Source organism: Nipponia nippon, unplaced genomic scaffold (assembly GCF_047370975.1).
Source record: "Nipponia nippon isolate SJK-2023a ecotype South Korea unplaced genomic scaffold, ASM4737097v1 scaffold_3, whole genome shotgun sequence".
NCBI lineage: Eukaryota > Metazoa > Chordata > Aves > Pelecaniformes > Threskiornithidae > Nipponia > Nipponia nippon.
Genome location: NW_028262347.1, coordinates 113492979 through 113518800, shown reverse-complemented (window position 1 = coordinate 113518800; position 25822 = coordinate 113492979). Strand labels below are relative to the sequence as shown.

Here is a 25822-nt window from a genome sequence, read left to right as displayed (position 1 = left end):
ATATGCAGGCAAAAACAAACAGCAAGGTTATGCCATCCCTATTATATACAGCACCCTTTAAAGATATGTGAAAGGTACTATGTATACACCTGGGTAAAAAAAAAAAAAAAAAAAGTCATTCTTGCTCCCAAATGTTTACCATTAAACACAGTTTTCTGCTTATCTCTCAACCCCACAACTCCACAGGCATTTTCTGGAAAGAAGAAAAAAAAAAAAAAAAAGCTTTTAGCTCAGGACAGAAAAGGTTACAAGGACAGACCCCAACTAATTGCCAGTTCTTCTCCACTTTGTTACCATTCCCTCCCATCTCCTGATCAGTTTGATCTGCAGATGAGAGCAGAGCAGAACTGAACCCAGGGAGGACACATGCTTTATGAGAGCTCCAAATTCAGCACATGAACAACCACGTTCAACCTAAGGAGCATGGTCTATAACTGAGGGCTGCCAAGATCCAACCATGCCAGGCACAGAAAAAACCTTCACTCCTGACTCATACCAGAGGCCCGCTGCCACTGTCCAAAGGCCTTAGCAAGGGAAGGAGAAGGAAGGGACCTGCAATCCTATATAAAGGGATCGGAGCACACAACCTACAGCAGGAGGGTGTAGAGAGGAAACAGAGGAAAAGCAGGCAGAAGCAGACTACAGCCCCAAATCATCTCTGGTTATATGGTACTTACATTTTATCTAGTTAAATAGTTACATACCTAGTTCTATAGCTATCAGGTCACACATGTAAACACAGGCATAGTATCTTCTACATTTCTAAAATGCATTTTTTCATAAGAACACAGTGATTGAAATAAGATTTTAAAAGATGTAAAAAGCCCAGGAATCTCCACTCTTTCCCATCCCTTCCCATCCTCTTCTCAGGTGCTCACATGCAGCTCATTTTGATAAACACAGGCATAGCAAGTTTTGTACTGATAAACCTGTTAGATACCAAGGGCAATAAATGTTACAGACAACTCTCACAGGTAAGAATGCACAGTGTTAGACAAGGGGTTTCCCCATGAGCTGTGAAATAGAAACAACAGCACTGCATGCTTTCACACACATATCAACTCATTCCCGTGTCCTCACATGTTCCAGGGATCACTTCTTGCCTCTCACCCTTGTCTCCACTAGGACAAGCATACGAAGAAATCTCTGCAGCTCATACAGGCCCCAGTCTGAGAACAGCCTCCACTACTCAGTGACTTTCATAGAATCATAGAATCGTTTAGGTTGGAAAAAGACCTTTAAGATCATCAGGTCCGACCGTTCACCTAGCACTGCCAAGTCCACCACTAAACCATGTCCTCAAGCACCATATCTACCCTTCTTTTAAATACCTCCAGGGACGGGGACTTTTAAATACCTCCAGGGACGGGGACTTTTAAATACCTCCAGGGACGGGGACTCAACCACTTCCCTGGGCAGCCTGTTCCAGTGCCTGATTACCCTCTCGGTGAAGAAGTTTTTCCTAATATCCAATATAAAACTCCCCTGGCGCAACCTGAGGCCATTTCTTCTTGTCCTATCACTTGTTACATGGGAGAAGAGACCAACCCCCACCACACTACAACCTCCTTTCAGGTAGTTGTAGAGAGTGATAAGGTCTCCCCTCAGCCTCCTCTTCTCCAGGCTAAACAACCCCAGCTCCCTCAGCTGCTCCTCATAAGACTTGTGATCTAGACCCTTCACCAGCTTCATTGCCCTTCTTTAGACATGCTCCAGCACCTTAACCTTTGTCTTTGGAGAAGACGATGAGAATCTCCCTTTTTACAGGGGACGTAGCATTCTCAAATGATCCAATATTTTATTTTACCATCTAACATTTGATCTCATTCTTGAGTGCTGGAGTTAGACCTGCCTCTTTCCCCTTTCTGTGAGTTTTCACTAAGACACCTTCTCCCCAATCCAGTTTATTGCCTGTTTCCAGTAGCACTACAGGAAGCACAAATTTAAAAAAAAAAAAAAATTAAATTAAAAAAAGCACACAAAGCTAAAAGCCACCAGAACAAAACCTCAGTGCAACTCAGAAATGCAGGCTTTGTTACTTGTAGCATGTGAGGTAGGAACAAGTAATGAAGATAATCTTAAATTAATTAAAAGCAAGAGAGAGTAGAATTGAGTCTGCAACAAAGAGATGCAGTACAAGCGAACTGAGAATGCTACGCTGCCAGTGATGTTGCTTTTTGATTAAAGGAACAGAGTTCCCAGGCAGCCTGGCAAAAAACAACAGTGAAAAATATTAATTAAGTAAATTAAGGCCTCCTCAGTGCTGATGCTGTAGTCGTGTTTTAAGTTGCCTTCAAAAAGAAAAAAAATTTCAGCTTTGGAGGAAACAGACCATGCTGTCTGTGAGGTCACATGGGAGGGATAACTTTGGAATCTCTTGATCAATTGGAACTGAATTCAACAGGAAAAAAAAGGTCACAGAGATATCAAGTTCCGGTAAGTTCAGCAGGTCCCAAAATAATAGCTGGCAGGGCTCCGGCTGATCCATGTGTCAACCACAGCCAGCCCTCCAGCACACCTGTAATGCTCAGCTGAGTACACCATGTGCCACTATTTACTCCTCCAAATGGGCAGCAGAACGAGGGATCACGACAGAGATGAAAGAAAACACTGAGAGACAGAGGAGCCCCAGAAGGGCAAGCAGTTAAAGGATAAGTGATGGCTAACTTCTGTTGCTTAACGAAATGACCAGGCATTTTACTCATTTTCTGATTCTTCGGAGAGCAGACAGCTCTCACAGGCCAGATAACTAAGTGTTCAGTGTGGCTTCTGGGACAGAGCCTCAAAAACACTCAGCAGAAATTGTAATCTGGTGGGGTGCCCTGGCCAGATCTTTCTCTGCCATATTCCATATCCCATGTTTTTCTGAGAGCCCTTCTGCTTAAGGCTCAGCTACCCAGAAAAGTCTGGCCGATGATAGTCAAACCACCTCTATTATATCTCCATAACACCTGATAGGGGCACTGTGACTGCATGGGATTTTCTCCTGGTGTTGTTCCAACAGTTGCCAAAACACACCTGGATAAAGATCCTCTCTCTTCTAAAATAACTGTTCTCTCAAGTAGCATGGCTATCATGTTGGTTTGCAATCTCACCATCCCATAGGCAAGCCTTTTTTCAGGCCAGATGACAAATATGGTTTTCAGAGACCTCCTGCCTGATACGCAGGTCTGCCTGCCTACCTGTCTATCCCACCACACACTGTGAGCAAGGCTTCCCGTACACAAGGTCACCATGCTCCTTTACATGCAGGCTCACCTGTCTTGTGTCTTGCACCAGCCTTTCGATACCCAAAAAGAAGCAAAACCCAGTCCCACTGCAAACACAGAGTTCATGCCGGTTCAGATAGTAGGTCTGTCTCGGAGTGCAGGGCCTCAGCCCCAGATACCCTTCTGCACCTCCATCCGCACTCCCACTATAGTGTCACGTGCTACCACCATTCTGCTGATTGGGAACAGAGCTAGAAAGACACTGTGGGTGGCAGAACAAGGATATTACCCTTCACATACTGCCCCAGCCCTCTACCTTGCAGAAGACTGACATGGGAAGACCCAGCCCAGGCCCCACTCAAGAAGGCAGAAGAAAGATTTCACTGCCCCAGCTCACTCAGGAGTCCTTCACCTGTACCTGGTGCAGGGCAGAGACTTTTCCTCTTGCGTCGTGAAGTGTAACATAAAGGGTGAGAAAGCCACCTTAACAATTCCAAAAGCTAACAAGACGCTTGAAATTTGCATTCTACTACATTATCCCATGACAAGATTGCACAAACAGGCACACAGACTTACATGTGCCCTGCTATGACTATCATCCTGGATTATTCCAACTCATTACAAACAAGCCACATAATTCAGAGCCAGCACCCAACCCCCTCAGCAGATAGATGTGACCCCTCTCCTGTTTCTGTATTTCCACTGGAAGCCCCAATTCATGGCTCCCACCATGACAACTCTCATCCAGCTCAAAAGGAGCTGCGATTTGAAATAACTCAATCTGGGAAGCCATGCTGGTAAACAGATTAGAACAGCAGACAAAGATGCTCTTAAACCACTTTCAGCCAGAACTTTGCAGTGCTTTAACTTGATCAATCTGTTAATGATTTTAGCTGAGCACGTTCCACTTTTCTATTATTAATGAGAGTTCTGTTCTTGCCCCTCTTAGCTCCTCTTCTCACCTATTTTTCCTTTCTTTCATGCAATCTCTTCTAAAAAGAAAATACACCCAACACCTGAGCTGCGGCAGATGAAGTAAAATAAGTCCTTTGCCATTAAGGAGCCATATCAATAAGGAACAGGAGCAGAAAACTTGCCTTCCCACTTTAGTTCTAGCAGCACAACCCAGAGAGATCCCTCCTCTCTTGTATCCCTTAGTTTCTCAAAAAAATAAAAAAAGTTACTAATACAACTGACCTTCCTTTTAGTGACCTTTGAAATACACAGCTGAAGGAGGCAGCATAAGAGCTTTTTAAGTACAGTCATGCCTGTCACCCTGTAAGCACAAAATTGGCAGGGTTTGGTGGTAAAGGACAGGAAGCCCAGAACAGAGAAACACCCACAAATACACAGTCATCCACCCCCCCACACTTTGTGCAGTAAGAATTCCCCCCCCAGTCTTCTGACAGAGGCAAGTAAGGACTGCGGACAGGCGGCCCTGTTTGCCTGCACCTGATGCTATTGATCACAGCTGCAGGGGATTTTCCAATCAGGCACAAACTGCAGGGAAAGGCTAACAACCAATTAGAGCTCCCACTCCTTCCTCCCTGCACCCATGAGGTCCTAACGCACTTTTGGCAAGAGCTAAATAATCATGTTTTATACATTCTCTTCCACTCAACAGCTTTTACAAATATCCATCCATTTGAAGCCTTAGCAACAGCCCTGCATGTGAGTTAACTCTTCCTTGTAGATGGGGAAGCCAAGGCATGGGGCAATGTGTGCTGCCATTAGGCACAATGGCAAGTCACGTGCCTATCATGAAGACAACCCGCCTATCATGCCAATCATGAAGACAACCTGCATGCACAGCCTGCTCTCCTCTAGCACCCCAAGAAAGCACATGTGAACTCAACCCATGCTTTTGTCTCTGCCTTGAAAGTCAGCCAGAGCTCTGTGCTCAAGCCCTCAGCTCCACTAACCTGGAGTCCTCTACCAAATGCCTGCAAGGGGCTCAACCCATTTCTGAAGCGTATCAGCAGCAACACTGTCCACTGATAATGTATCAGCAGTACCTGCTTGTTATAGACTGGCGTAGTGTCTGAAGCAGTGTCAAAGCAGTTGCTTTTAGGATCCAGAGGCCTTTGGCCCATCATTGACCTAAGTGATTTGCTGTGGCTCAGTCCTAGTTTTTCCAAGTCCCAAACATCCATTTCAGTCCCAAGGACACCAGTAAATGCAACCACTTTTCCCAGGAAGAAATGTTATTTTGTCCCACCATGCAGTGGCCAGGATGAATTCCAGTCCCTTCTGTCCCCCCACACTCACAAGAAGGAAAAGGAGAGAGGAACAAAAACACTACGATTTGTGCAACCTCCTCACGTTGGTCAAAATATTGTGGAGTCCCAAGTGGCAGGGACCTGTCAGGACAGGCATATCCTCTGCAGATCAGGCAATGGGGAAAGAGGCAATGAAGCACAACTCCTCTGCCCTCACCTACCAGCTGTAACTGGTGCAGGAGAGGAAGATTGGCAGCAAAGGGGGTCTGTCCACAGCTATTCTCAGGGGCTAGTGCCAGTGACCAAATGGGGCACAACAGTTGAGGAGGTGGGGAGCACACACTGCTTCGGTCAGGAGCAGCCAGGGCTCTGATTGCTGCTTCCTGGCACTGTGAAGGTTAACATCATCCCTTCTCCAAACCCAGCAGCAGTGCTGGCAGTTCCTGGGGGGACGCTGGTGGTTTTACATGCACATGGCTCAGGCTGGAGGGGACCGGAGCAGGTGAGAGACCCCAGCATTAGGACTCCGATCTTCAGGAAAAACCCTGGCAGCAATTAGAGATGGCACAAAAGGGAGATAGTATCAGCTGCAAGGGGGGATGAAATGCTTTACCACGGCCGAGTGCACGCTAAGACTATTTTCCTTTCTCGCAGAGGGAACCCCAAGCAGCAGGAGTTTCACAGAGTCAATGACTCCAAGCAGGTTTTCATATCAATACTTCAGCAGCGTCTGTCTTTCCAGCTTGCGTTTCCCAGGCCCCAGCTCCCCCTCCCCACCCGTTACAGTATTTCCCTTCCTTTAGCAAATGCCCACGCTCCCTCTAGCGCCCAGCTCTGCTTTTCACACACCAGCAACCCGGCACCCTTTCCTACAGCCTGCACCCCAGGGTGTCCAAATCACGATGGAGCTAATTAAAAGTGATGCTATTCTGGGCACAGAGGCTCTGTAGTGCTCTGCAGATCTGCCTGGCTAGTGTTTGTGTTGCATATCTGAATACGAAGGGGAGAAAACAGAGTGACAGCTTCAGTGCCAGGGACCCTCCTTGAACAAGAGAGCTTTGCCACTCATTTCAGTGGGAGAGCAATCAGGTCTCCTTCAGGACTGAGAGGGAGGAAAAAATAGAGAGGTTTAATTATTCAGCATCAATCTTTTCTGATTTTTATTGTATGCTGGGACTCTGCTGGCCACAAGGGCTGAGAATTAACCCTAAAATTTCCATAGCAGTTTATTCTCTCTGCCTTGAATGAACATGAGCCAGCAGTGTGCCCTGGCAGCCAAGAGGGCCAACCGTGTCCTGGGGTGCATCAAGCACTGTATTGCTAGCCGGTCGAGAGAGGTGATTGTCTCGCTCTACTCTGCACTGGTGCAGAGTGCTGTGTGCAGTTTGGGGCGCCCCAATATAAAAAGCTACTAGAGAGTGTCCACAAAAGAGCCACAAAGATTGTGAAGGGTTTAGAGGGGAAGCCGTACGAGGAGCGGCTGAAGTCATTTGGTCTGTTCAGCCTGGAGAAGAGGAGACTGAGAGGAGACCTCATTGCGGTCTACAGCTTCCTCACAAGGGGAAGAGGAGGGGCAGGCGCTGCTCTCTTCTCCCTGGCAACCAACGATAGAACCCGAGGGAATGGCAGGAAGATATGCCAGGGGAGGTTTAGGTTGGACATTAGGAAAAGGTTCTTCACCCAGAGGGTGGTGGAGCACCGGAACAGGCTCTCCCGGGACGTAGTCATGGCGCCAAGCCTGACAATATTTAAGAAGCATTTGGACAACACCCTCAGACATATGGTGTGAATTTTGGGGTTGTCCTATGCAGGGACAGGAGTTGGACTCGATGATCCTTGTGGGTCCCTTCCAACTCAGGACATTCTGTGATTCTGTGATTTATCAAAAATGTTTAACACCCATACAGCCACACTCTTGAAACACACAGCAAACTTTATTCAACTCCCTCAGTCTCACAACACCCCACAAAGGCAGGAAAGGAAATACTGCCATGCCCTTCTCTTTGCATGGAGTAAATGTTAAGAATCATGCTGCAGTTTTTCCCTGGACATTAAACAGAAGTTAGGATTTGGGAATTTGTTTGCCTTGGATTCCTGCAGGGAGTTTAAGCAAACCAAGCAACTTGCATGCAAAGGTGTGGCTTCAGCAAAGCAGTATTTTCCAACTAAGGGTTATTTCAGCTTAAAATCCCTGTTGGGCTCTGCCAAGTACCATCACCAGATCAGTCTCCAGCATGGCTTACAGTGTAGGTCAAACTCCCACCTCCCAGAGCCAAGCAAGAGAGAGGGAAGGGCTGTGCACAAAAGAGAAGGAAGCTCATCCACCCACAGCCCTGTGGCTGTAATTCAGAGAACGTAAAGGGCCCACAGGCCTCCTTGCTGTACTGCCCCATGTTTCCTCACCTCTGTACTCATTTTTCATTCTCACCTTGCACTTTTCACTGCTGTAGAATACTGCAGGTTGAATTCTCAACTACAGTAAACTGGCCTAGATCAGTCCTAATTACACTAAGGATCCAACCAAATACCTTGCTGCTTTGGGGACTTTCTGCATTTACAGCATTCAATGCTTCACTAGGAACATGTCATTTAATTTACTGTCTTGATTAGAGGCAGGTTGGACTCCACACCTTCAAACACAGATTCTCACTGGAAGCTAAACTTGACCAGATCCCAGCCAAACCCAAGCCTTAACTCCATAACTCAAAGGTTTCCTTGCAATTGTTCTGGAACCAATCCTAACCATGAACTCAGACTTGTCCTTCAATCCTGAAATGAATCTGGATTTGTAAGAGAGTACTGACTCAGGTAAGCATGTACTGCTGTCCTCCATTCTATCTACAGACATCCAGGGAGCTCAAGAAGCATGACATTATGGTATCACTTAAGTAAATTCTTGACTGCTTGCAAGACTGGCTTCCAGTATCCTTTAGTACAACCAACATTAAAGATCTTTACTCCTTAACCTGTGCTTTGCCCATTAGACAACACTGCTTTCATATTTTTTCTAAAATCTCTACTATGAAGAATCCAGCTACAAATTTGGAAACTCTCAGAAAGTTTCATCTTCCCACAGTCTTGCATTTAAGAAAGTATTTGTCTCATCTCACCTCCCTTTTGGGAAAAATTTCTGCTGCCTAACATCAATTATCTGCTCAAACCCATTTTCAAAATACTTTGTCATCTAATTGGATGAATGTTTTCCATAAAAAAATTAATTAAAGAATCACATAGCTGTTTCTGTTTGCATTTAAATCACTGTGAAAGCTTAACCACAAATCCTAGGCCTCATCCCTGAGCATGAAAAAGTCTGAGTATTGAGGCCTGACAGTAAACTGCTGACAGGCACCTAGAACAGGAGCAGTTCTGTTACTGAGCTCTGGGATACAAGAACATTGACAGCTTGCTGTGCTAGGCAGGGTAATGGCCCGGGGAATCTGCCAGCTTCACAGGATCCACAAGCAACATCAAGACCCATCCACTGGGCATCAATCTGACTTTGCAATGAAACCAGTCTGGAGAGAAATAACCTGAAAAATATTTTCCAGACGCCTTCTTCCTGCTCTACTGACTCAACACAACCATAAAAGCAATTGCCATGCAAAAGTTTTGTTTTTATTTCCCTATCTTCTATTTGAATATTAATTAAATATGGATTGACAAAGTCCTAGAGAAGGACTTCAGTGGCAAACTTCATTACTAAAGGTAGTGGAAAAGTGGAAATGCATCAAGACATTGTGACACAACCGGCCTACATTCAATGGCAATGAGAACACAACCTAGCCAAAAGCCATTTGAGAAAGAAACAGTCTAGAATAGCAATTAAAATATCTACCAAATGCAGTGCAATTAATATGATTGCTTTGTCACCATCTTGCACTGGTTAACATTTTAAACTGAAATCCAACTGGACTGTTGGAGCAGTTACCCATGGCTGACAACTAAATGCAGCATTGCCTGCCTAAAGATTCATTTTCTCCTCTTCCTCCCTTCCAAGCATAGCAGTCTATTCGGAATTGCAAATATTGCCCACCTCGTTCTGCCCATTGCACACTGCATTGCTAGGCATCTTAATGAAAAACTACCTGGCACACAGCAAGCCCATCAGCCTCCCCAGCTTGTAATTCGCCATGGGAGTGAGTAATGTCTCAGCATCAAACCACCAGTACATTAGCAGATCACACCAGAACACTGCCAACAGCATTCAGAAGAATCATTCCCGGAAGAGACAGGCTTCACTGCGAGAACTTGTACAACCTGCTTTTCGCTGCCAGCCCTCAGAGCTTGCACAGGGTAAAGAAAAAGGATCAGTGGTAGCAGGAGGAGAATAATCACAGGAGCCCATTCAGAGCAGGGTTGTCACCATCAGATCACGTCTACGTGAGTCTTGAAAATCTCCAAAGACAGAGATTCCCAAAACTTTCTGGAGCCTTACTGCACTACTTTCTTTGAGAAGAAACTCTTCCTAATGTCCAATCTGACATATGTTGTGGCTGTTGCCACATGTTATATCCTCTTCAATCAATAAGGTAAACTACATCATCTTTCTAACTCTACTTCAGGTGGCTATAGGCTACTGTAGCACTATTAGCCTCCTCTTTACCAGAGTCTTCTCCCAAAGACATCTCATGTTCCCAGTCCTGGAGTGAATCTTGCAACCATGTTAACTCTAGAGATGACAGCCACAGGCTGACCAGACCTCTGGGCAAAACAGTGTAGCACGGCTGACAAGATAAAACAAGGTGCCAGTCCAGTCTCTCACCAGCTCTCATCCTGCCTTCCCCAACTTTCAGAGCCTGGATCATACTATAAGCATCGATGCAGTTGTGTGGTCTGCACAAGTAGCAGCTGCATCACTTAGGTACACTATGCTTCTCCAGGTTTATGTTCTGTACTGGAACACTGCACTGACATAAAAATATGCACTGCTGATATTTTTCCTATAGCATTAAAGATCCAACCCCTAGGATCATATAGGAACTTGGCCTGGCTGAAACAACCTGAAGTATTGCACATGCCTTAAACAAATGCCCTCTCCTGCTCTTACTGTGGCATTATAGTGCATTTCCTCAACTTTATGTCTGAAGCTTGCCTCTGGTTACTAGAAAGGCAAGGGCATGTATACGTGGGGTAGCTAAAGCACACTATGATCATAAGCTGAGGCCTCTCCGTAGATAATGGATTGAAAATGTCTTCTAGAGGTTAAAAGAAAGATAAAACTGTGCATCTTTGTTTCTTATATTGAAAAAAAACACTCACAACACCACAGAATTTGTAGCACTTCCATCATGGAAAAAGCATGGACAGAATTAAGTACTTCCTATAAACAGCTACATTCATCAGAGTGACAACTCTGAAACCTAATGACAACAGTTCCCGTTTGCCATTCCACTAGCGATCATATCAGGAGAGCAATCTGAGTAAGTGTGTTTTATCCACTGTTGCTTGTTGAAATCTCTTGAAAAAACTATTGTCAAGAAACAAGATAGTGAGGTTTAAAACTGTAACAGCATTAAAGGTGCTGCTACTTATTGTTGCAGGTCCTTATCCTAGAAATCAGGGAGAGAGGAAGGAAGAAAGGATAATCTGAGGAATCAGATCATCTTCACAGGAAGGCTGAAGAGAGCATCTGGTGAGCAGAATGAGGAAAAATTTCATGCAACAGCACAGCCATCTAGAGAGAAGGGAAACAAGTGTAGAGCATACAACTGCTCACCGAACAGCACATTTGTACACAGTGTGCGTTCAGAGAGGAATGGCTTTGAAAAAAGAATGGCTTGCAGATCTTCTGGGAATAATAGTAGTTTTCACTAAAAATTCTCCATCTTTCAGAAAGGCATTAGGAAGAAAACATTTTGTCTGATCTCTACCAGGTCCCTCAAGAGCTTCAGTGACCTCTCTCAATAAATGCTTCTATTAGGGCAGACTGATACTTCAAGCCCAAGTGCAAGTCTCCTTTTTCTGATGTCAGACCCACTGAATTAAGCCAAATCCCCTTCCCAAGAACACAGAGAGCACAAACCTCATTTCTACACAGAATAGTATCTTTGCCTTTTCCTAACAATTTCCACTTGAAGATCTTCAGGTATTGTAGAAAGCAGAAATGAATTCTGCTCCACACCACCACTTTGTGGTAGCTAAGTAGTACTATCCTCATTTAACATGGAAGAGGAGATCCAGAGAGGTTAATTGTCTTTCCTAAGGTCACAGAAAAAGCCTCTGGGCAGGACAAAGCAGAGAACTCAAATTCCCCGATCCCACCAGCCTTCTGCCTCTATCCTAATCCTGACCTCACTATCTGCAAATGGAGAAAACAAAAGTTTGTTGCCTGGAAGGGATTATTTTTTAATAAGTTAAATTGAGATTTAAGGGACGTGGGAGAAAAGGGGGATAGGAGATGGAGGGGGAGTTGCTCTTAACTAACTAAAAAAAAAGCACAGGAAGTTTTTAACATTCTAGGTAACAGGACATGCAGCAGCTGCAAAGATCTCCCTTTTGTGGAGTGTCTGTAGGTCTATACTTCCCAGTAAAAACATGATATTTTTATTACCATGCTTTCCTCTTCTTTGCAAATCCATCCAGTTGTTAGGAATCCCCCATCACTAACGCCTGATTTCAAATATACTACTTCATTGCATTAAATTTGATTGATCATGTTTTTAATAAATCATAAGAGACAAAAGCTTGAGTTTTGAAGTCTGTTCAAGTAACAGAGAACTGGTAAAAAGCGAACTGTACGCATCTTTACTGCTTTGGTAGCCTAAAAACAATAGCATACAGACATGTCCTACCTGCTCTCCTAGGTCATCCGGCATAATCATGACACATGAGTTAATACCTTTTGTCCATTTTCAATATACCTTCCTGCTGCTGTACGCCTACTGCGACTTAAGAAAATCTATGCTTTGAAGTGAGAGACTGGGCACCAATGTGGCCAGCAAAAGAAGCCACAGTTTCCCTGAGTGACCTTGGGCAAATTGCTTGACATTCCTGTGCCACAGCCACCCCAACAGTAAAATTAGGTAAAAACTGAACTGCAGTAGAAAAGCAGGCATTGGATTCAGCCTTCTCTACTAATAAATGAAAGGACACAGGTTTAAGCATTTAACTTTCCCTCTACACTGTTTAAAAAAAAATCCAATTCATCCCTAAATGCAGTGAGTTTTCTCCAAGAGACAGGAGAGAAAAAGTCTCCAGATGCTAAACCTCATATTAGAAAAATCACGAAAAGATAACACTAGTATTTATTAGCATGCTTGCTTTTCCTTCCTACAAACACCACACTGGCAATAAACACCAGGCTTTTGCTTTTGCTTGTGCTTTTGAGTTGGAAGCTTTCAATGCATGGTATCTTGAGGTGCAAAATCTTAATAGAAAGTCGTGAACAATCAAGACATTTTCCTTTATTACCCTTCTCAGTCATCTAGAGTTGAAGAATAAAGGAAACTATTTATTTAAATAGCATATTTCTATTAAAAAAAAACAAGCAAGGAGGGAGAATTTTGTGAAAATCGCTTTCTGACCTGCACTTTAGAAAAAACAACGTTTCTTTCCCCTGCAAATGCCTATAGAATGAGTTTTCTCTGCTACTTTAACCAGAAATACTCAAAACTATGGGAAATCCATGCTGGGAAGGGATGGGGGGGGGGGGGTATTTTAGCTTCTTTTGCTCAACACCTCTTGATTCAGCCCCAAAATGAAACAAAAGAGAGGGCATATAGGTTGTTTTCTTCATTGCATGCCATGTTATATTAAAAATAAATAATCCTAGAGACAAGTGTAGTGCTAAAATATATCATGCAGCTGTTTTCTCTTGAATGTTTGCTTTCATCTTTAATGAGAGTGGAATTCATGTCTGGCAAACACAACTGCCTTTAAAAATTGGTTAAATCAAAGTAATATCTACATTGCTGTCAGAATTATTGCCTAAGTAATAATAAATAGAGAAAAATACTTCCAGTCAAAATAAATAAAGAGGTACTTGAATTGCACGTTATGAAGCTATAGTTGGTACATAGATAGATAGAAAGACAGACAGATAGATAGATAGACAATTTGCTTTTTAATGACTAATCAGTTTCATGAAGAATGTATCTGAAAATCCAGCCAATCTGTTTTATGCTGTTAATTGCTTTATACCCATTTCCAATAGCGGCAAAACAATAAAAGAGGCATTTTCAAGGCAGCGACAAGCTATAATAATCAGAATAATGGGAATATTGTCACCAGGCATAAAGGTTTCCTGGAGTCCTTTAAATTATGCCTGTTCTCAGACTTTACATCAGAGGGGAAATTGTATTTCTGGTATCAAGTTAAAAGAAAATTGAAGTTCTGTCCACAGCCATCTGCCCGGCGTTGCAAAGCAGGGTGCGAGGGAGGGCCCTGCACTCCCATGGCACGATGGCGTGTGGGCTTTTGGGACACCCCCCCACACGCACACACAGTCCCACAGACTTTCAGGGACACCTCAGCTACTCGTTATTATTGACTTCAGAGAAAAGGCTTGAGATGCCATCGATTTTTTAGAAACTTTTCATTGTGCTTGCACTACCTGCCTGCTCTCAGAGCCCCTGAACGTGCTAGGGGGGCTCTCCACCCCTTAATAAATTAATAGGATCTCTCTCATTGCCAGCATACAGAGCAGGGAACAGGAGGACTTTTCCACCACTACTGTACATCACTCATCCCCGGGCACAGAGGCAGCGAAGCGTGCCGAAGTGTATATTACATACGAAGAGACAGAGAAAGAGGACCCAGCGGTGCTGGCACATGGGACAAGGCTGGAGCCGGGAGCCGGGGGTCTTCCCTGCGCAAGGCAGAAGGCTCCGGCCAGCCCGGCCCCTTTGGCGGCGCTCCCAATGCGCTACCCCGGAGATCGCAGCTCTGCCTTCGGGGGCGGGGGGAGAAAGGTGTTCCCCTTCTCCTTCCTCTTCTCCCAGGAAAACTTTTCTCTTTTTCTGCGGCCATCGCCCCATCTCCCCCTGGCAATAAGAGCAACGTGCCCTCCAAGCGCCCCTCTCCTCCCCGCATCCCCGGCCGCAGCGGCTAGCGCGGCACTATCCCGCCGGGCGGGTGGGCACACGGCTCCCTCCCCGCCGAGCCAAGCCGAGCCGAGCCGGGTCGGGTCGATGGGGCGATACTCACGCTGCTGTTGTGCCCGGACCAGTGCACCATGGCTTGGTTGTGCGCCGCATCCCCGGTGAGCGCGAAGGTGGTGGTGCTCAGCCGCAGCTCCTCTGCCCCTCGCAGCCGCGTCGCTCTTCCCTCCTCCAGGGGCCCGCGGGGCTGAGCCCGGCCGCCGCGCTGCCCCTCGGCCGCGGGCACCCCCCGGCCGCCGCCCGCCGCCAGCGCCCGGCGCCCCTCGCTGCTCCGCCGGCTCCGCGGAGCCGCCGGGCCCCGGCCCCCGGGCGCGCCGCCGCCCGCCCCCGCCGAGCGGAGCGCCGCTCCCCGCGGCCCCGCTCGGCCCCCCGGCTCCCCGCCCGGCAGCGGCTCCGCGGCGGCCGCCGCCCCGGCCGAGCCCCGCGCTCGGCCGCCCGGCCAGCTCCGTAATCCTCGCGGCGGCGGCGGCGGCGGCTGTCGCTGCTCCTGCCTAAGGCGAGACGAGGAGGACGGCCAGGAGGGCGATGGAGACGAGCAGGATCTGCAAGTTATTTCGGCGCCGGTGCAACACCAAGAGAGAAGTAAGAGCCATGTCCAGGCGAGAAAAACGGTGTGGCACGTCGGAAAGCAGTTAGTCCCCTTCTCCATGCCGTTGCGGAGCGAGTCGGGGGGCTTGGAGAGGGAGGGGGGACGAGGCGCTGCGTTTAGGGCCCTTTTTTTTTTTTTGTGGAGAAAGGGGCCGGATTCTAATTATAATAATTATTATTTGCAAAAGGCTCCTCTTTCTCTCGCTCTCCTTCTTTCTCTTTCCCCTTCCTCAGCCTCTGAGACGATGACCAGGAAAAAAAAAAAAAAGAAAGAAAAAAAAAGGAAAGAAGGAAAAAAGAAAAAAAGAAAAACCTCCCTCCCCGGTAGTTGGATTCTGTTCCTTACTGTTGGTGGATTTTTTTTTTTTTTTTTGAAAAGTGCTTTTCAGTGAAACTGTTCACGTTCAAGGATTTGATCAAGTGAGAGGGTAACACCACACGGGGGGAGGAGCCCCGAGCCTTGCCAAGCCGCCGCCGCCGCTGAAATACGCGGCCGAGCCACCAGCCGCGCCGCGCCGCCGGGGGCCGGGAGCGGGGCCGGGGGCGGGAGCGGGACACCGCGCCGCACCGAATCAGCTGGAGCATCACCCAGCCTTTTCTCCTGATTTGGTATGTGTGCTCCTGCCCGAGACAAAGCAGCCGTCATTCACAGTTTCTCCTGATGTATATTTACATATACTCGTATTTACAGCAGCGTAGGTATTCCTCGCCCCGTCTCTATGCATGCGTATGTACGCACAAAGGCTGGATATAGGTAAGGGGCGTAAGGCAGCGCAGCTGGGATGAGTAGCTCCTGGGTGACTCCCCGTGTGTACCAGCGTACCCACAGCCTCAGCCATCCAGCAGCACCCGCTCCAGAGCCGGCTCCGGACATGTGAATGTGCCTGTCCCGAGCGGAGCCTCCCGGCCGTGGGAACCCGCCCGTGTGCGTGGGAATCCCAGCAACCTTGCCACCATCAAGGAAGGGAGACTAGCAGGATTTATCTGGGGGGCGAAAAACCAAGAAAGGGCAGTATCTGCAGGCAGCTCACTGCAGCAGCATTTCGGGACTGTGTCGGGAGAAGGAGCGAGGCAGCTGTATTTCTTTAGGTCGTGGCAGTGCAGCGCTCCCGCTCCCATCGCAGGGATGCAACGCTTCCCCCGGCCAGGACACCCGCTTTCTGCTGGCAAAGCCCAAGGAGCCTTTGCAGCTTCAGCCCCCGGACAAGGTGTGAGTACTCGCACGGTGCGAAGGGGAGAGGGCAGGCTGCCGCCTCCGCGGCTGCGGGGCGTCCCCCAGCCTCCCGGGGGTCACCCTTGTCACAGCCATCCCTGCCTGTGCCACGTCCCTCCGGAGAGATTCATTGCAGCAACACGTCGGCACTTTCCCTTCAGATCAAACCCACGGTCGACCTTCCCCTGTTCTCCTCCTCCCTTTCAAAAGTGTCAATAATTAGCGTTATGTTAATCGTCCCACCCTCCCACTTCCCACATCAGCCATTCTTTGCCGTCCAAGGACGGATCCACCAGCTACACGGCTCTCCCCGCGGTGTCTTCCCCCGCCACCGCCAGTCCCACGGCTGGGATGGCTCAACAGTTCCTCCCGCCTCACGAGGAGCGGAGGGAGAGCGGGACAGAGAAAGGACCGGGGATGGATCGCCCTGGGAGAGCGGTGGGGTTTCCTTGCTGGCCGGTGCCCCGCACTGAGCCACCTCCCTGCAAAGCGCCCGGCTCGGGCTGGGGAGGTCTGTGCAGCCCGGCTGCCGCTGGGGAGAGCGAGAAGCGAGTTGGAGGAGGGAAGAGGGAACTGCAAACACCGCTGGCTGTTGCTAACGGTGGGAGCTGTGGCTAAATGGCTGTCCTGCAGGCGTGAAAAGAGGGTCCGGGTTGTCAGCCGGTTTGCAGAGAAAAGCACTAACAGCTCCGGGCGGCGGGGGGGGGGGGGGCCCTACAAACGGCCACGGCCCTGCCCGTGAGCCGCAAATCCCCACGCAGAGAGAGAAGGTGGGAGGTGGGGGCAGGGGAAGCAAATCACCCGCCCCCAACCCAACGGATGTTATTTCTGGCTTGGAATCGGCTCCTTTTCAAACTACGCTGACAAAACGTTTAGGAGATGACATTTCATTTGTGTGGGAGCAGTGACGTGGGCCTCAGCCAGAGCTGATCCATAAAACCACGAGCGAGGGGATTGCACAAGTTACACACACCTGTGGCAGGCGCTGCTCTGCATGCACAGAGCTGGGCCAGCCCCAAGACTGCACGCTCCTGCTGCTTGTAAAAGAAAAACATGATACAGGGAACGAGAAGGACCTCAGCTGTCTCCCTAGATCGATTTGCTGCAAGAACAGTGTCCCCACATATGTGGCATCAGTGGCATGCATGCCACCCCTGGATCTTGCCATTGCTATGTGCTGTGAAGGGATGCACTGCCCACCTAATATCCTCCTACAGTGAGGCTGCAGCTGTGACACGCAGAACTTGTCTTTACGTTATGATTAACATTTCTCCAGTCCCTCTGGGCCCAGCAGAAGCTCATTGCTGCACCTGAAAATCTCTGCATGTCCAGAACCCCTGTCACCAAAAGTAAAACCAACCATGGGACTAGCAATTGCCACTGCTTAGCCATTGTGCACTCCACCCAGTCCCATTTATCTTCTCAGCCTTGCTGGACACTGTTTAAGACATAGTCCTTGTTCACACCTGGATCAGCCACTCATTTGTGCAGCATTACCTCTGACTTCATGACCAAAGCCCACCCACAGCAAGACAGGACTTGTGGACACATCTCCTTTCCCAAATCCTGCCAGCACAAGGCATTGCTTTGTGTCCACAGCATTGCTCTTTGTCACCACAACATCCCAGCTGTGCTGGACATGGCACAGAATGTGATGGGCTTCATGCACAATTATGTTCACCAATACTTTCTTTAGGGCAGTACTTTCACCATCCCAACAGCAGGTCTGTCCTACCGTGCAGACTGAAGAGCTGTTACTTGCAACTAAAATCACCCTCTGTGAATGCCATCCTCACCTGCCACACTCAGGGACAATCCCAGACATTCAGTTCATACTATGTCAGCAAGATTACCCCAGGCTTTCATTTCTCAGACAGATACCCACAGGAAGGGCTAGTGTTTCTAAAGAAAATCCTAAAAGCTCTTCATCAGTGCCTGTTTATTACTGTTAAATAATAGGACGTCCTACTGATGATGTGGCGCTGTCTATTAAAATCTCCCCACTCCGGATCTCCCAGCCCTTAGCAGGGGCCTCAGTGCCAAAGCGAGAAGCAGCAGTGCTCGCTAATCCCTTTCCTTCTCTAGAAGACAAAGGTAACGTGAGCAACACCCCCATCTCCTGCACGATTCGCGAACTGCGTGCCCATCACCAGCACGCAGAAAAGGGGCTTTTCCAGTTCGCAGCATCCCTGTTGCAAGAATAGCAGATTTACTTCAAAACCCGGCCTCTTGCGTGACATGGTGACAGTGAGGGTGTCGTTTGACAACCCTAGATTTGCAGTTTGTATCCAAGAATAGAAATGGAATAGTCCAACACAGTATCCATTACAGGCTGCTTTAATCTCTGGTCTAATCCATTACAATCTGCTTTAATCTCTACCCAGCTGCAAACATCCATTCAAAGAAGCAGGGGTTGGTGTTATATTCTGTTGGACCATGTTGATTTTTAATTGATGTAAGGCAACCATATGCCATAACACCAGGCAATGCAGTAGATTTCTAAGTAAGCAAGTAAGTAAATGTTCTGGAAGGCAAATTGTGGCACAAATATAAAGTAGCAGAACGTGCCTATAACCAAGGGGAAGCTGGGTTCAATTAAGGAGAGAAAGACAATTGGGGGTGTTATGTTTGTTTGGAGGGGATGATTTGGATGGAAGAAGTCTAATGACACTATCTAAAGAAAGAAACAGATAGAGCCTGGCAATCATTTCATGCCAAAGCCTTCTAAAGCAGCACTGATCATCTGGGGTTTTCATTTTTGTTTTTTCCTATTCTATGACTTTCATTTGGAAAGAAAATAATTATGAAACCGAAGAGTTAACTCCTGTCACACATATCAATAACTTCACCATCACTACCTCCACAGCTGGTTGTAGACCTGCTCCCCAGTACCCCCTGTCCCTTCTGTTTTGCCCAGCTCTGCCCATCTTTGCTCCATGCCCTTCTCCTCCTGCAGGACTGCACACACCCAGGCCTCCCTGGAGGCCCAGAGTCTGTCTCCCAGTCACTGTCACCCCAGGAAATTTCTGAGTGGGTGCTGGAACCTTACTTGCTGGAACCTGAAAGAAAGGAAGGGGGAAGTTAGGGAAGAGATCATAAGAGGAAGATCTTATGTGGGGAAAAAGTGATGACCTGGCTACACGGCACTCTCTTCACACACATACATCCTCCCCTGAAGGTCTCCCGCACTACTCAAGCCCTCCCAAGGGAGGAAATCCCACATGCAATGAGAGAAAAATCAATGCTTGCTTCAGTTAACTTTAACCTATTTATTATGTGCGAGACCAGTCACTGGAAAACAAAGCAGCTCTGTGATAATGCTGTCTTGTTTACTAAGGAAAGGCCTGAATCTACCTAAACAAAAATCATTACAAGCTGAAGTGTCTCTTTATCCTCAGACTAAATATCACCTGCAGGCAGGGCCCTCACTGTTTCTGCTGGTACAGTACTCCCCCCATTATGAGGCAGATTTTCTCCTAGCACAGCCAGTCAGGGTGTGCAGCGGACAGTCTGCCTCTGAAGCACAGCAGGCCCATGGCAGGGAGCCTTTAGCATTGCCAGACTTGCTGCAAAGCTCCTAAACAGGGGCTGCAAAAAACGACTGCGCAGATGCTGCAAGAGGGAATCTAGCTCCTGCACCAAACGATGAAGTGGGAGTCCAGCAGCCCAGCACACAAGCATGCAACACGGGTACCACATACCAGCATCCCAGGGGAAGTGTTTTACGCATCCCAGGTCATGGAACAGTTGTGGGACAATTTGATCACAGCTGATCTTGGAGCAGGGTTCTCACAAAGTAGTGGTTCCCCTCACCGCATCAAAGCGCCGCTATCCTCTTGCTCTACACCGTCCACACAATGCCCCAGAGCAGGAGAGGGTGCCACAGGCCACGCTGGAACTGCAGCAGGTAGAGGCTTAGCAGATTGAAGAACCACTTCTGTGGATCTCACCCTCAGGCTCAGAACTTCACCAGCATGAGCAGATGCAATGCCAGGTTTGGTGACCGGCATGTCTGCATCTGCCCTTTTGATTTTTTCTATCCAAACACCATGTCTGTGGGAGACAGAGGAGCCCCTTTCATTCAGGAATGCTCAGACAGCTCCACTATCTTCACCCACTGCTAAGGCTGCCCAAGAAGTGCACAACCTGCACAGCACAGGTGAAGGACTTGGCAACTCATAGAAAAGGCAGAGGTGTTTTGAATACTCTGGGGAGATTCTGCAGGTTTTAGGTCATGCTCCTAGTTAATGTTGGGTTCTGGGGTTGGTCCTAAAGCCAAGATAAGAAAATCCCCTTCTGCTGATCATCAGCATCATCAGGAATGCCGATTCAGAATGGAATGAGTGCATGGATTTGCAGCATGTACAAAAATAAGTTGTGCATCACACGAGTTCACTGTGTTGAATTCACTGTATACTACAGGTTGCATATATTTCTATCTTGGAGACCCCAGTCAGAAATACAGGATCCTCTGTCTCCCAGATTTCAAATCGTCCAGGACCACAGTAAGATCCTAGATTTTCAGAAGCATTTACTTAGTTTTTGAAAGCATGCTCCTTAGTATCACTTACAAAGCTCTGGGTTAGGACATTCAAACCTGCAGCCCCTCTTTGTCTTCTGAATTCAAGGAGCTCATCTAAAAAGCTGGGTCCAACCATGCCATGTATAATGACGAGAGGCATAATCATGGCTTAAGATGTTATAATGTGCAAGAACATGCTATGAGTACTAAGATACCCCATTTGGAGAAAATCTGATTAAAACCAGGGAATGTGACTAATATTCACATGGTCATTGACTCAGAAAGAGTAAGTGACCCTCGTCTCCCTTCCTGTCCCAAGGTATGCCTCAGTCTTGCAGGTTCCATGGAGAAAAGGAATCCTCCTTACTGTTAGAAATTTTGTGCACCTTGCATCAGCTTTTCATTTCTGGTTGTTAATGAAGCCTCATGTTTATGATTGTCTAGGAGTGGCTTTCGCCGCTAAGAAGCAGAGCACACATACTGCCTTGCTGTGCAAAGAGAGTCTTTGTGAACATGAAACTTCCCCTCTGCTTGTTCCACTCCTTCCCTAGGGCATAGTGGGATCTGGAAGGGTTCAGATCTCCTCTTCAAGACACTCACAACAGGACAACAGTAGCTACAGCTACTGTGATTTCATGGACATGAAGCTGTTTGAACAGGGCAAGGTTTAGCACAAACAAATTTTTGGTAGAAGGAAAGCACAGTGCTAAATCTTGCCACCTCTTGCTGCTGGGTAAACACCCTTCAAACACACTTCTTGTGCCAAGAGAAGAGGTATCCAGCCTTAGCCACTGTGCCTGCTGGAAGCAATCAGTCACATCCAGTTCAGCCCTGCTTTCTGAGCTGTTCAGATGACCCACATTAACAGTCATCAGCCAGTTAAAGCATTTCAGCTATTCCTTATTTTGACTGAAACAGGTTTGCGATGATGGAGGAGCTCAGCTGGCATATCTGAAGGTGCAGTAAAAAAGTAGTTGACGACTGTACTGTCAGAGCAGGACTTGTCCCCATGACACAAGCACACTTCGTATTTAAGCACAGGCTTTATATTAGGATTTAAAAACCACCAAATTTCACTAGTCACCAAGGTGAGACCATTTCAGAAGTGACTAGCATTTATACAGTCCTCAAAAACAGGGATCTTAAGAGGTCACATAATTCATTTACCTTTCTCTAAAACAGACTCAACTGCATTTAAACCAAAGCACAGTACAATGTGCAAATCACAGCTAAAATAATAGGATGAGACTCGGTTAAAAGGAAGAGATTTTTGGAAGATGTGAAATCAGCCAATGAAAGACAAATTGTGTTCTATCAGACTCAAGCAGTCCCTCCTCATCATGCATTGTGGTGAAAGGTCTATTGCCACAGCCCATCTCTCCATCCTCTCAACAATCCCACTAAAAAAATATCAACAGCTAGTGGCTCTAGGTGAGAGAAAGAAATGGAAAATATCCCATATTCATCCTGTATCCTGATGGGACTCTCAAGAGCCTTTACCCTCTCCTGCCCTGAACATCTCCTTAGGCTCCAAATTTGCAAGGCTTCACATGGCTTGTAGGCTCAACAAAGTCAGCTGCTCCCACTTCAGTTCAAAAAGATTAAACTTCCATGACTCCCAAGCATCTGCTGGTTGGGATCCTACTTACATACCAATCATTGGAGAAATATCAAATATTATCAGGTGTAACTGAAGTTGTGTGGGGTGTGCAATATGACTTGTATTTCCCCGGTCCCCACCAAGGGATGCTACCATCTGAGACCCACTGATTTTTTTTTTTTTTTTTTTTTTTTGATGCAGATTTCCCTTCTAGAGGAGTCGTAGGCCTGTTTTATTGCAGAGATCACTGTTATGGTCCAAAGGTTGCAACAGTGACATCCCTAAAGCCCATTACGGAGTAATTAGCCCTTCAGGGCTATATTACTGGCTGTAACCAAAGTCCCCATAAGGCCACAAGTCATACAATGCAAATCACAACTGAGAGGATAGCTTAGGAATGTGTCACTGACTGGAGATGACCACACCTTCTCCAAGCATTCCCATGCAGCACAGTGCTAACTCCCAGGGCAACCAAATAATGTTGTCCTCAGCAATCCCAGCGGACTGACTTCCTCCTCTAGTCTGGGGGGAGAAGCCCCCAGAGAAGAAATTCAAAGGACTTAGTAGCCTCAGCTAAGGAGGTATGCCAAACATCAGCCACATCCAGGTCCCCATAGGCTACTGGCAAAAGAAACAGCAACAACTCACAAATCCACAAGGACGGAAAACTTCCTTGACAGCCTCCAGCCAACCAGATACTGCACAGGAGATGTTTTAGAAAACTGTCCTGTAGAAATCAGAAACAAGACAGAAAAATGACATAAACTGCCTTTTCCCACTCCGCAGAGAGCCTACTAGAAGAATGAAGCTGCTGTGGTCAGTGACACAGAAACAGGTCTCTACAATTAAGGCTTTGCTCTCACCCCACATACTTTTTCCACTTTGTATCTTCTTCCAGACAAATCTTTCCCTCTTCCACTCTCCAATCCCCCCTTTCCCCCAAGCTTGAGATAGACCTAGGAGGGGAATGAGCTGTTTTTGTTTCTTCTCTACTCAAGCTAAATCCAAAGCAATTTGTGTGTGTGTGTGTGTGTGTGTGTGCAAAGGCAGAATTTTCTTAGCAAGCTAGAGACAAACAAGTCTGGCAGGGACCCCAGCTTTGATGGTGGAACTTCACAGGAGGATGTTCAACCTGCCACAGCTTGGTGCTGTTTTCTCTCCCACAACAAACACTACCTTTTAAGATTCTCACCTATAGCTATTTCCTTCCCTTCTTTTAAGAACAACCCCAAACAAGAGAGAAATTGAACTACAGCATTGAGGAAAGACTTTATACTAGTCAACATGAATGGAAGAGTGTATATTTAGTGGGGAAGAACAAAACAAAAAGGAAGTATTAATATAAAGAAAAATAACCCAGAACTACAGCAGCAAGCAGCTGGCCGTAGGCAGGTGTTTCTCACCAAACCAGCCCTGGGAGCCCCCCAGATCTCCTGTGCACTGATTCAGCAACAACTTACTCCTAAAAGGAGACAGGTTGAATCAGATCTCATGTCAATAAAGTTTGAAACGTTCTGAAAGAGGGAGTCTCAGGAAAGTTTATGCTTCCAACACCTCTAAGACAAAACTAAATGGCAGCTATTAGCACCTTTGCTAGACTGTCTTGGCTGATAGCTTCAACACACAGGGGACTAGCTGAAGTTTCACACAACCACAGGAAATTAGAAAAAATAATACTGGCCCCATGAGGAGAACAACATGTAACCCACACACAGTGTCATGCATGCTCACTAGTGGGCTGGCAAAGGCCAGGCATCACTGCTGTATGCAATTCCATGATGAAATGGCAATTACTAGTTAATAATCATTTAAACTCTAGCAATGCCTAGAGTTCCTATCAGGCTCCAGGAAAAGGCCTGCAAATGTAGCAAAGAGACAATCCCCACTCTGAAGTCTAGATTATGACTTGCAGACAACACACAAGTTCACTGCCTTCAGAGTGCAAATAAGAACAGCTAAGGAGGCTGATCGTCACAAAATAAAAATGCTGGGGCATTTGTTGGGGCAAATCAGGGAGTTCATCTGGGGAGAGAGGAGGAACAACCTGCACAGGCATTTTGTGCAATGCAAAAGCATGCAGCAGGCCAATGGGTGCACAGGCAGAGGGGCCAAAACCCTTCACTCCCATTCCCTTAAAAGAGCACCTGACCACAACATTTGTCACTCCAAACACAGAGTGTATTTATTCTGTGTTCTACTAAGTGATTTAACAGCTGCCTTCTTTTGGTGGTGGTTTAAATCTGTTCCTCAGCTTTGTTACAGATGTCCAGGTTCCAGTGCAGCACTGCAGAGACCACTCTTGTCAGTCTCCCTTTTCTGAAACTATCCAACACCTGGCAATTTCGGTGGTACACAGGAGCTGAGGAGCAATCTCTAAAGGGTTAAAATTCAGGGACACAAATGAAAGTGCAATTAATAAGCCTGTTACATAAAAGATCCTCATGCTCATAATGCAATCGGCAAGGGTTGAACATTTTTCCTTGGGCTTACTCTACTCCATTACTGCAATAATGCATGGTAATATAGTTAACATTGATTTGCCGCAAGGTACATGTACTACATCTGCAAGCTAACAGGGAAAAAGGAGGGAGTCTCTCTCCTTGAAAGGCTGGAATTACTTAATTATCTAAGGAAAACGACATGCAGATTTAACAGCACAGGGAAGGGCTAGGACTGACTTCCCCCATTCCTGAAGAATACAGAATAACACTTCTCTGCTACGTGATCTCCATGGAAAGCAAACATTCCTGGTTTGTTATTATTAATTACCCCAGCTCCTATCACTGGAATTCAGAGGTGTTGGTACTTCGCATCACCCCCAGCTATGCTTGCTGTTCATAAATCATACTGAAAGGAGTTGCTGGGAGAGGAGAGGAAATACTAAAGGAAACTTGTAAGCATCTCTAAATAGGCAGCTGCTGTTCGAAGAGGCTGCAGTCCTCTGCACAGAGTCAGATGTAAACCAGTATTAGTGTTATGAGACAGCAGGAGACATAGACCAAAAGTGGGCAGGCATGACAAGGAAACAATGCATTCAGACAGAAAAGGTAAAGGAAAGCAGATACCCCGGGGGGACTAACCTTTCATCTTCACATCCACAGGTCAGATCAGATCAGATAATCTGATAAAACCTGAAAGGCACTATTATGATTATTAATCTGTAAGGGGTTGACTGTAGTCCAAACAGAGATAGAGGTGATAGTTCCAGTGGTCAAACCAGCACTGATTTTCCCTTCAGAGCCTAGAGCTAATAATTTAAAACCTCTTTCCCAGTTTTCCATCTGTAAAATGGAGCTGAAATTGCTTCACCACTTTGAAGATGAAGTTCTGAACAGGTTTTTGGCCATCCCATGCCTTCTACCCCCTTATACGA

The 25822-nt window shown here is 46.8% G+C and overlaps 1 protein-coding gene across 1 annotated transcript in view; it reads right to left on the bottom strand.

Moving 5' to 3' along the window:
- The window catches only part of SORCS3 (sortilin related VPS10 domain containing receptor 3), a 321133-nt gene extending 305660 nt beyond the window's left edge, over positions 1–15473 (bottom strand). Inside the window, exon 1 of the mRNA XM_087766350.1 lies at positions 14573–15473. Within this exon, the coding sequence (XP_087622476.1) occupies positions 14573–15175 (603 nt within the window). The 5' untranslated portion in view covers positions 15176–15473. The remainder of the gene's footprint in view (positions 1–14572) is intronic.
- Between the last annotated feature and the right edge of the window lie 10349 nt (positions 15474–25822).